The sequence below is a fragment of the Myxocyprinus asiaticus genome, chromosome 13, assembly GCF_019703515.2.
Source record: "Myxocyprinus asiaticus isolate MX2 ecotype Aquarium Trade chromosome 13, UBuf_Myxa_2, whole genome shotgun sequence".
Taxonomy (NCBI): Eukaryota; Metazoa; Chordata; class Actinopteri; order Cypriniformes; family Catostomidae; genus Myxocyprinus; species Myxocyprinus asiaticus.
In genome coordinates this window covers 50,173,967-50,184,509 of record NC_059356.1, presented here as the reverse complement: position 1 = coordinate 50,184,509, position 10,543 = coordinate 50,173,967, and the positions used below count along the sequence as shown (strand labels likewise).

The following is a 10,543-nucleotide window of genomic DNA, read 5'->3' as shown; positions in this document are numbered from 1 at the left end:
ACTCACTAACAGAACTGAAACATATGACACATCAATTACAACCCCAGTTCCATAAAAGTTGGGACAGTATGAAAAATGCTGATAAAAACAAAAAGGAGTGATTTGTAAATTATATTCTCCTTTTGCTATATTGAAAGCACTACAACTACACATTATATGATGTTTTACCTTGTGAATTTCATTGTTGTTTCGATAATGTACAGTAATTTCAAATCAGATGATTGCAACATGCTCCAAAAAAGTCGAGACAGGGCAATTTAAGACTAATAACAATTTGATGAGTTGAAATAAGGCGATGTGAAACAGGAGATATTAAATGGGTGAGGTGATTGTGTTATAGTATATAAGGAGCCTCCAAAAACAGCCTAGTCCTTCAAGAGCAAGAATCATTAGAGACTTGACTCAATTTACCAACAGATACTTAAGGAAATAATCCAGCACTTTGAGAACAATGTTCCCCAAAGACAAATTGGAAGGATTTTGGGCGTTTCACCCTCTAAAGTGCACAATATAGTTAAAAGCTTCAAGGAATCTAGTCAAATCTCTGTGTGTAAAGGGCAAGACAAAATCCACTTCTGAATGCGCGTGATCTCTGATCTCTCAGATGTCACTGTCTTAAAAAACATCATTCATCTGTAATGGATATCATGAAAATGGGCTTGGGATAACGTAAGTAAACCTATTCGCCAACACTATTCGCCGCTGCATCCACAGGTGCAAGTTAAGACTTTACTATGTAAAGGAGAAGCCATACATCAACACTGTCCAGAAGCGCTGCCAACTTCTCTGGGCTCGGTCTCATCTTACTGTAGATGGAAAGTAGAACAGTGGAACCATGTTTTTTGGTCTTAAAGAGTCCACATTTCAAATAGTTTTTGAAAAACACAGCCATCATGTTATCCGGGCTAAAGAGGAAAAGGACCATCCAAGCTGTTATTAGCGTCAGTTCCGAAAGCCAGTGTCTGTATGGGCCAGGGGTGAGTCAGTGCCCACGGCATGGGTAACTTGCACATCTGTGAGAACACCATTAATGCAGACAGATATGTACAAATTTTGGAGCAACGTATACTGCCATCATGTCCCTGCGTTATCCAGGAAGACAACTTCAAACCACATACTGCCCAGATTACAAGTGCATGGATGTGTAAGCAGAGAGTCTCCAGTTGAGAATGTGTGGCGCATTATGAAGCGCATTAGATGGCAATGAAGACCCCGTACAATTGTATAGCTAAAGACTTACATAATGGATGAATGGGAGAAAATTCCACTTCCTAAACTTAACAAACTCATGTCTTCAGTGCCCAAATGCTTAATAAGTGTTATTAGAAGAAATGGTGATGTTTCACAGTGATAAACACTTGACTGTCCCAGCTTTTTTGGAGTTTGTTGCAATCATCTGATTTGAAATTACTGTACATTTTCAAAACACAATGAAATTCACAAGGTAAAACATCATATAATGTTTAGTTGTAGAGCTTGGGTGAATATAACTTACAAATCACTCATTTTTGTTTTTATTAGCATTTTTCATACTGTCCCAACTTTTTTGGAATTTGGGTTGTACTTTTTATATTCTTTTAGCGCTTAAGTTTTATCTTGAACATTTTGTTTTTACAATTTAGTTGCCTTTGGAAAAAGTGTTTTAGTTCTTTTCAGTCATACTAAGCATGATCTGTTAAACCTCAAGTGCAAAACACTATACACCATATACTCACTTGACAAAAGATTTAGTAATAATATATACAGTATATATATAAACACATTTTCATCCATTTGAATTGATCTTTAAAACAAATGAATTAAATGTGAAATATTTAGTTTTTAAATACGGGCCACTTCTATTAAAATGAATGGGAGAAATTAGAACGGTCAACGGATGTAGAAAGGAAGTCCCGCCTTACAGGTAAAAGAGCCAATCACCTTTTAGATTCAGGCATCAACTGTCAATCAACTCGACAAAGCGCATGCGCATTAGCTATAATAAGACGGGAACATTGCGTTTTTTAGTGTAATATGAGGTAAAGCAGCACCATTTATGATTCCAGTACTGTCAGATTTTATTGATGATTGGAAATATGTTCTGTGATCGTAATATTGACCAACCGATTTTGAGATGTTGGTCTTTCTCCATTTTAGTATACAGGAGCTGCACTGTCATGACTGGAAATAGTCTCCCGAGAGCGTTTCAAAGATGGCCGACAGACTTTGGTTCCGCCCATCTGCAATTATAGTTAGAAACTGAAAGTGTTTTTCAGCTTTCACGAGCAGCTCGAAGTTACATCACAGTACAACTGAAGAACAAATTCATAGATCTCCTGCTTATCTTTCTGTAAGGTACGTTTCAAGACGTTATTTTACTGGTTTCATCTCAACTGTAATTAGTTAATGTCGTGTAAATGACTGTAAAATAAATGTATACAGCCGATGAGTGAGAAGTATGAAGTGCGTCATCACATTTCGAAAATGTCTCTCTTTCTTGTTTCTCCAAATGTTTGATTACGCGATTCTCATTTTGTCTTTAAATATTTCACGTGTCTCTCTTTTGTTTGCAGAGGCTTAAATCGTTTATCTTAAAAGAACATTTTTGTTAGATTCGCACTTCCGGAATTTGCATACATAGACATATCGAGTTTTATACCTAAACTTCACTTTTTTCTTGATAAGCAATCTACATCTAATTTCACAAACAGGATAATATCTTTCCAACTCGGTGCTAACAAACCAGTTTTATTTAGTTAATGTATTTCTAAAGACATGGTAATGGAATATAAATCACAAAGTCTTACCAAGAGGTATAGCCCAACCTATAAAGGTTCTTAAAACACATATAATCTGTATAACTTTAAAATGTTAAGCATCTAAGGAATGTATTTTTAATACTCTAGATGCACACTTTCTCACACTAAGTTATGTTATATAGTTTTAGGCTACACATCAAAAATGGAAGAAAATTCTGAGGGTCCAAAATCAAGTTTGAATGTGGTGTTGCTGGGGAAAACAGGAGCTGGGAAGAGTGCAACCGGCAACACAATCCTGGGACGAAAAGCTTTCATATCGATGAAATGCCCCACTTCTGTCACACAAGCTATTACTGTTCAATCTGGAACTGTCTGTGGATTACCAGTCAGTGTTTATGACACACCAGGATTCTGTGACACTGAAATGAGTGAAGAAAAGATTCAGCAGATATATCAGAGTGTGTTTCAGAAATGTGAATCAGGCCCTTGTGTGTTTCTGCTGGTCATCAAAGCTGACAGATTCACTAAAGAAGAGAAAGAAACCGTGGAGAAGCTTGAGAAGCTGTTGGGAGAAAACCGTCTGCAGAACACCTGGATTCTCTTCACCAGAGGAGATGAACTGGAAGAAGAAAACATGACAATAGATGATTTCATTAAACAGACTGAACCCTTGAAGAAACAAATTCAGAAATATGAGGGGAGATACATTGTGTTCAACAACAAGAAAAAAAAAAAAAGTGAACAAGTTAAAATGCTGCTTACAAAAATCCTCAAGACATGTCTTAAAACAGTTGGTGAGCCTTTTAATATAAATTATCAAATAAATATTCAAATGATATGTATTGTGACAAATTGTCTTTTTGTCTCTTTTCTCAATGACTGCGTGCACAAAATCTTAAAAGTACTTTTTACTGTGTGAAAATAAAATGGTCCTAATTTCTTTTTTTCTTTTAAACAGTAAAAGGAACAAGAAAACTGAAGCAGATTACAGTGAAGAGACATCAGCCAAAAAATATCACACAAGACACTCCTGCTGACAGTCTCTTATCCAGAAGAATTGTTCTTCTGGGTAAAAGTGGTTTTGGAAAGAGTGCAGCTGGAAACACAATACTGGGACAGAAAGTGTTCAGGTCTGTGATGAGCACAAGTTCAGTAACCACTAAATGCTCAGAGAATCAAGCCACTATTTCAGACAGAAATGTGTCTGTAGTCGATACACCTGGATTCTTTGATACAGTCATGAATCCTGATGAGTTAGTGAAAGAGATAGCAAATAGTGTTTATTTATACAGTCCTGGACCGCACGCTTTTCTCATTGTGTTTCCTGTCAATATGAGGTTCACTGAGCAGGAACAACAGATCGCTGAGCAGATTGAGATGCTGTTTGGAGAGGAAGTGTTAAAATACTCCATCATTCTCTTCACTCATGGAGATCAGTTAGAAGATAAGTCCATAGAGAAACTCATTGAGGAGAACAGTAAATTAAGATCTCTAGTTGATCAGTGTGGAGGCAGATATCATGTGTTTAATAATAAAGATCAGAATAACAGAGATCAGGTGACTGAACTACTGCAGAAGATTGACACAATGATAGATCAGAATGGAGGAGGACATTACACTAATCAGATGTATCAAGATGCTCTGAGATTTAAACAAGAGGAGGAAGAGAGGAGACAGAGAGAGGAAGAGGAGAGAAGACAACAACAGGAAACAGAAAGACAAGATGAGACTGAGAGAGTGAAGAAGGAGACAGAGGAAAAGGTCAGATCACAGTCTGAAACAAACAGTGGATCTGAAAAATTTTTTTCCAAGCATCGACGTTGGTTTTATATATTAGCCATTGGAGCCGGCATTATAGTTGGTGGAGTCGTTGGTGGAGTAATTGTTATAGAAACTATATTTGTTGGAGCTGTTGGTGGAGCAGTTGTTGGTGGCGGACTTGTTGGTCTTTTTGGTCTGGCTGTTTGGTTAATTTCCCACACCTGTGGCTTTTTAAATTGCAATTAGTGTCTCTGTATAAATAGTCATTGAGTTTGTTAGCTCTCACGTGGATGCACTGAGCAGGCTAGATACTGAGCCATGGGGAGCAGAAAAGAACTGTCAAAAGACCTGCGTAACAAGGTAATGGAACTTTATAAAGATGGAAAATGATATAAAAAGATATCCAAAGCCTTGAAAATGCCAGTCAGTACTGTTCAATCACTTATTAAGAAGTGGAAAATTCGGGGATCTCTTGATACCAAGCCAAGGTCAGGTAGACCAAGAAAGATTTCAGCCACAACTGCCAGAAGAATTGTTCGGGATACAAAGAAAAACCCACAGGTAACCTCAGGAGAAATACAGGCTGCTCTGGAAAAAGACGGTGTGGTTGTTTCAAGGAGCACAATACGACAATACTTGAACAAAAATGAGCTGCATGGTCGAGTTGCCAGAAAGAAGCCTTTACTGCGCCAATGCCACAAAAAAGCCTGGTTACAATATGCCCGACAACACCTTGACACGCCTCACAGCTCCTGGTGCACTGTAATTTGGAGTGACAAGACCAAAATAGAGCTTTATGGTCACAACCATAAGTGCTATGATTGGAGAGGGGTCAACAAGGCCTATAGTGAAAAGAATACCATCCCCACTGTGAAGCATGGTGGTGGCTCACTGATGTTTTGGGGGTGTGTGAGCTCTAAAGGCACGGGGAATCTTGTGAAAATTGATGGCAAGATGAATGCAGCATGTTGTCAGAAAATACTGGCAGACAATTTGCATTCTTCTGCACGAAAGCTGCGCATGGGACGCTCTAGGACTCTCCAGCATGACAATGACCCTAAGCACAAAGCCAAGTTGACCCTCCAGTGGTTGCAGCAGAAAAAGGTGAAGGTTCTGGAGTGGCCATCACAGTCTCCTGAACTTAATATCATCGAGCCACTCTGGGGAAATCTCAAACATGCGATTTATGCAAGATGACCAAAGACTTTGCATGACCTGGAGGCATTTTGCCAAGATGAATGGGCAGCTATACCACCTGCAAGAATTTGGGGCCTCATAGACAACTATTACAAAAGACTGCACGCTGTCATTGATGCTAAAGGGGGCAGTACACAGTATTAAGAACTAAGGGTATGCAGACTTTTGAACAGGGGTCATTTCAGTTTTTTCTTTGTTGCCATGTTTTGTTTTATGATTGTGCCCTTCTGTTATAACCTACAGTTGAATATGAATCCCATAAGAAATAAAAGATGTGTTTTGCCTGCTCACTCATGTTTTCTTTAAAAATGGTACATATATTACCAATTCTCCAAGGGTATGCAAACTTTTGAGCACAACTGTATAGTGAAGAGGAATGCATATTTTATGGATTCTATCCCCCAACCCAAACCTTAACCTAACCATTAATGGACTGAAAATGTAATGTTAGAGGCAAAAGTGCAACCTCCAAATTACACTTGTCATTGATTATGCAAATGTGGTCACCACCTGGTTTCACTGTGGATTTGAACCGTCGTCTCTCACGCTGCTGATTTAATTTGCTGTCAGTTGTGTCATGTGGGAAGGTAACCATAGTGAAACCGATGTAAACGTCTGATCGGAAATGCCACATGTCAGCGCGTTGGCATACAGTCGCTGATCCTAGGGTTCCGGAATTATTATTATTCATTATTATTATAACATTAACCACAATTTATTTATGCTGCAATAAGTTTTCAACATTATTATTATTATTGTTTTTTAATCAGACTTTGATCAAACTTTGTTAAAAGCTAGTTGGGACAGCGTAATAGATATTGTTGGTCTAACATGTTAGGCTTATGTAGATTCAAAGTAATTCACACTTTTTAGTATTGATGATCTCATGACAAATGAGTTATTTGACACACAATGTAGTTGATTCAAATAAAAGTAAGAGCATTTTCACACACACAATGCCACGATGAATGCACGCCAGAATCCAAGCTAAAGGCGGTCCAAGAACTATTAGAGTATGTGACTTTTCATTTTTGCCAGCCAGTGTATGTATATTCATATCTACTAATTAAGCAGCACTATATTTTTTATATCTATTTTTACTCAAATTACTTTCCATTATATTGTTTTGAAATATGTTTTGCTATTGCAGTATAAACTTATGTTGTGCAAATAATATTAAGCATCATTTATTTGTCCTAGCACCTGAGAGAATTAATGTCTTTGTTTGGTACAAAAACAATAGTTGAATGTACATAATCAATAAAATCTGTTCTTGCTCTTCCCTTGAATGTGCCTCTTAGTTCATAGAAGAGTTCACGTAACAACAGAGTTTTTTGCTATTTGAAAATTACACACAATTGTATTTACTGATGGATCAGCAGAGAGATCTAATAAAATACAATTTTCATTCTTTCAGACCTTTTTTATTATTCAGAGAATTCATACCTGGGCAACAGAAAACAATAATACAGAAATATTTACACAAGGAAAATATGTGCACATTTCCAGAAGAATTCAATTAGCACAAGTTAGTTGAGTTTTGCAGTGAATGTTTAAGAGGGGCTTTTCGAGGCTTCTCTTACTATGTAGAAAAACTTGTCTTTCTGGTACATACATTATAATCATCATGAGTGGTGAACCATTAGCAGCTTCAGTGTGTTGATACAAAAGCTCCAGCAGCTCCAGCAAATCCTGCTAACACTGTAACAGGAAATAGACTTCCCCCTACATAGTGACCGATCACTCCTCCAGTGACTGAACCACACATCACACCTGCTGTCTTCAAAACTAACAGACTAACAGTTCTGGGATGCTCGTGAGAAGATGAACAAATAAACAGACTCTTCAACACTAATCTCCAGAGTTTCCCTGTGATAACTCCCGCAGCTGCTGCTGAACCTCCTGTAGCACAACCCCTAGTGAAAGTCCATCCATGTAAAGACCCTTTCTTCCACACCAAAATACCTCCTGTTGCTACAGCAAAAAACATAATTACACAGAAATATTTCAGATTTGACTGCATAAATCTTGGACAGTTTCCCCTTTTCCCAGTCTGCCCTTCCTTTTCTATTTCTCTCCTCACACGAATCTCTGTCTCTCTTCTGACTCTGTCTAATTCCTCTTTACGCTCTCTCTCTTTCCTCTCCTCCTCTCTTCTCTTCTGATCTTCAGCTCTTCTTTGAGTCTCCAGCAGCATCTCTAGACTGTAGCAGGTGTTTGTGTTGTCAGACACCATTCTGTCGATCTTCTCCAGGAGTTCAGTCACCTGCCTTCTGTTTGATCGATCTTTATTGTTCAATTCATGATATCTCCCACCACAATGATTAACAAGATTTAACAGATGGTCATTTTCTCTGATCAGTTCTCCTACTGGTCTAATATGTGGCTTATCATTAGTTAAGAGCAGTATAGTATATCTGAACACTTCTACACCAAAGATCTGTTCAAACCACTCCACAAACTCCTTCTCCTGTTCTGTGAAAGTGTTTAAAGACAGAATGAGGAGGATCACATGAACACCTGGAGAAGATAAATCAAGAGCTCTCTTCAGTTCAGAGTCTGAATCAAAGTCTCTATCAGTGGAGAACTTAAAGTCTGGAGTATCAATAACTGTCACTCTTCTGTTATTAACAGTATCAGTGTGTGTTTGACATCGTCTGGTCACTGATGAAGAACTCATTTCTGAATGAAACACATTATCATTAAAGATGGTGTTTCCTGTTGAGCTTTTCCCTCCTCCAGTTTTACCGATCAACAGCAGCCGACGTTCATCATCTTCCTCTCTCATCACCTCTGTGTTCTGTAATCTCTAAATATGAAAAACAGCACAACATTTTCTCAATGGAGTACTTCTATAAATAGACATTAACTTTTTTCATGAGTAGGGTTTAAATTCCCCTGCAGTGCCCCCTGGAGTGAGTTATTTTTGCACGTGTCACTACACAGCCGGTAGAGGGGCAGAGTGTAGGTGAGTATTTTTTATTTTATTTAGATTTTTGATTTCTTGTCTTAAAAAATAATAAATACTGTATATAATATAGTAAGCATGTGAACAAATGGGTTATGCTGGCTGTACTTGTTTTATTTAATTTTTATAGCTGTAAAAACAAATGAACATGTTTGACATCTCAGACATTGTATGTGTGTGTGTGTTTGCGCGCGTGCGCATGTGTGTTTGACAAGTGCTAATATAAACAGACTTGGCTGCGTGCATCAGATAATCACGCTCAATCAGCATGTTTTCACTGTGAGTATACGAGTTTTAAACTGTTATCGTGGTGCTTTTGTGATAGTTTGGATGTCTGTTTCAGAAAACAAACGAATTATATGCCTGAAAAGACTGTTTGAGTTGCTGTTTGTGTGAATGAAAACCGCATCTGCACCTAAGCAGACAAAGCTGCGTGCATGGGAAGTTCACATTTAGATGTGATGGCTGTGCAAATACAAGATGTGAACTGTTATTGTGATAATTTGGAGACAATTTAGCTGTTTGTTAAATAAAATAAACATATTATGTGCTTGAAAAGACTCTTTCAGTAGTTGTTTGTTTGACAAATGACAACCGCTACTAATGTAAACAAATGGCAGCACGCATCGGAGGAAGATTGCGTTTGATGTATTGACTGTGCATATTAGAGCTGTTTTATCTTGGTACGATTTAAATCTGGCAGCTTGTAACATAACTGGCTGTTGCAGAAACACATATGTGTGACGCTACTCTGCGAGGCCCAGTTATTAACCGTCACATATGTGTGACGCTACTCTGCGAGGCCCAATTATAGATTACGTATGAAGTGGTTTATTTTAATTACAAATGAAATCAGAGGAAATAATGAAAATCACTCACCTGATACATCATTTCAGGATCCTGTTCTCTTTACTCAAACACACTTCCTCCAGGAAAATCAATGAAGCAGTCCAAACTGAAAAATGTATACAGGATTCAAATACGTATACATGAAAGATATACATAATATGCATACATTAATATACATAATATACATAAGATTTGTAGTATATCAACGCTCTTTGATAATGATAATGCTAAATTGCTTTAGTAATGTAAAATAAAAATAAAAACGTTCAAATGTTGAAAAAGAGACAGAAATCAACGAATGACGCAGTTTAATTCTGAGTAGTATTTTTACTCATATAGACAAATGTCGGAAATCTATAGAGGGTTCAATGTAAAAGAAAAGGAAAAGAAATAATCAGTTTGTGGCATTCCCAATCTTCAATACAACACTTGATGTTATTGCATTGCATATGATTGACTTATTGCAGATTTGCAGGAAAATCATTTCACTGTCTGTGTACTGTATCTGTACCTCTATACCTACTTTATTCTCAATCCTGTCAACTCTGGAGGACATTCGGTGGCACAGCTGTTTAAAGTGCTCGTAATGTTCAATATTTGCTATTATAGTTGTGCGATTCTATACACTGAATAACATGTTTTCTTACATTGATGTGTTTAATGAACCGCACTCACAAATGATAATGAACCTGAATCAAAATCATGACTAATAAGATGTTCATGTGTCATGACTTTGTGTTTACCATTTTCTCAAACTCTGCAGTCTTTTGTGCACATATCAATCTCAGCTCACAACATTGTCTTTACGACGAAACTACTAGAATTCAGCTGAAGGACTGATGAAGTTAAATGCACATATTTCCAGTCGCAATCCGAATAGAAATGATGTAATACTTACTGAACACACACTGCAGTCGAGGTAAAATGTCCTCCGATGTTGAGCTTCAGCAAAATGTCTGAGAGAATTTTACTTTCGGTTTAATGAGAAGTGATTGATGTGATGCTGTTCTTCTCCAGAACTGAAGGGGCG

General features: G+C 37.5%; 2 protein-coding genes across 3 annotated transcripts in view; one reads left to right on the top strand and one right to left on the bottom strand.

The window, feature by feature from the left end:
- zgc:172090 (uncharacterized protein LOC565611 homolog) overlaps positions 1 to 10,515 on the bottom strand; it is a 227,866-nt gene extending 217,351 nt beyond the window's left edge. The window contains exons 1-3 of the mRNA XM_051713485.1: positions 10,412 to 10,515; positions 9,544 to 9,619; positions 5,934 to 8,505 (exon numbers count right to left, since the gene is read on the bottom strand). Coding sequence (XP_051569445.1) covers positions 7,348 to 8,505; positions 9,544 to 9,555 — 1,170 coding nt within the window. The 5' untranslated portion in view covers positions 9,556 to 9,619; positions 10,412 to 10,515 and the 3' untranslated portion in view covers positions 5,934 to 7,347. The remainder of the gene's footprint in view (positions 1 to 5,933; positions 8,506 to 9,543; positions 9,620 to 10,411) is intronic.
- LOC127449844 (GTPase IMAP family member 8-like) lies at positions 2,168 to 5,984 on the top strand. Of its 2 annotated transcripts, none has more exons than XM_051713434.1 (3): positions 2,168 to 2,334; positions 2,921 to 3,532; positions 3,697 to 5,984. In XM_051713434.1, the coding sequence occupies exons 2-3, from the start codon at positions 2,941 to 2,943 to the stop codon at positions 4,743 to 4,745; spliced, it is 1,641 nt and encodes a 546-aa protein (XP_051569394.1). In that variant the 5' UTR covers positions 2,168 to 2,334; positions 2,921 to 2,940; the 3' UTR covers positions 4,746 to 5,984. The 2 variants fall into 2 exon arrangements, with proteins under 2 accessions (XP_051569394.1, XP_051569395.1); XM_051713435.1 differs by having other exon boundaries at positions 2,169 to 2,329.
- Positions 10,516 to 10,543: the final 28 nt, after the last annotated feature.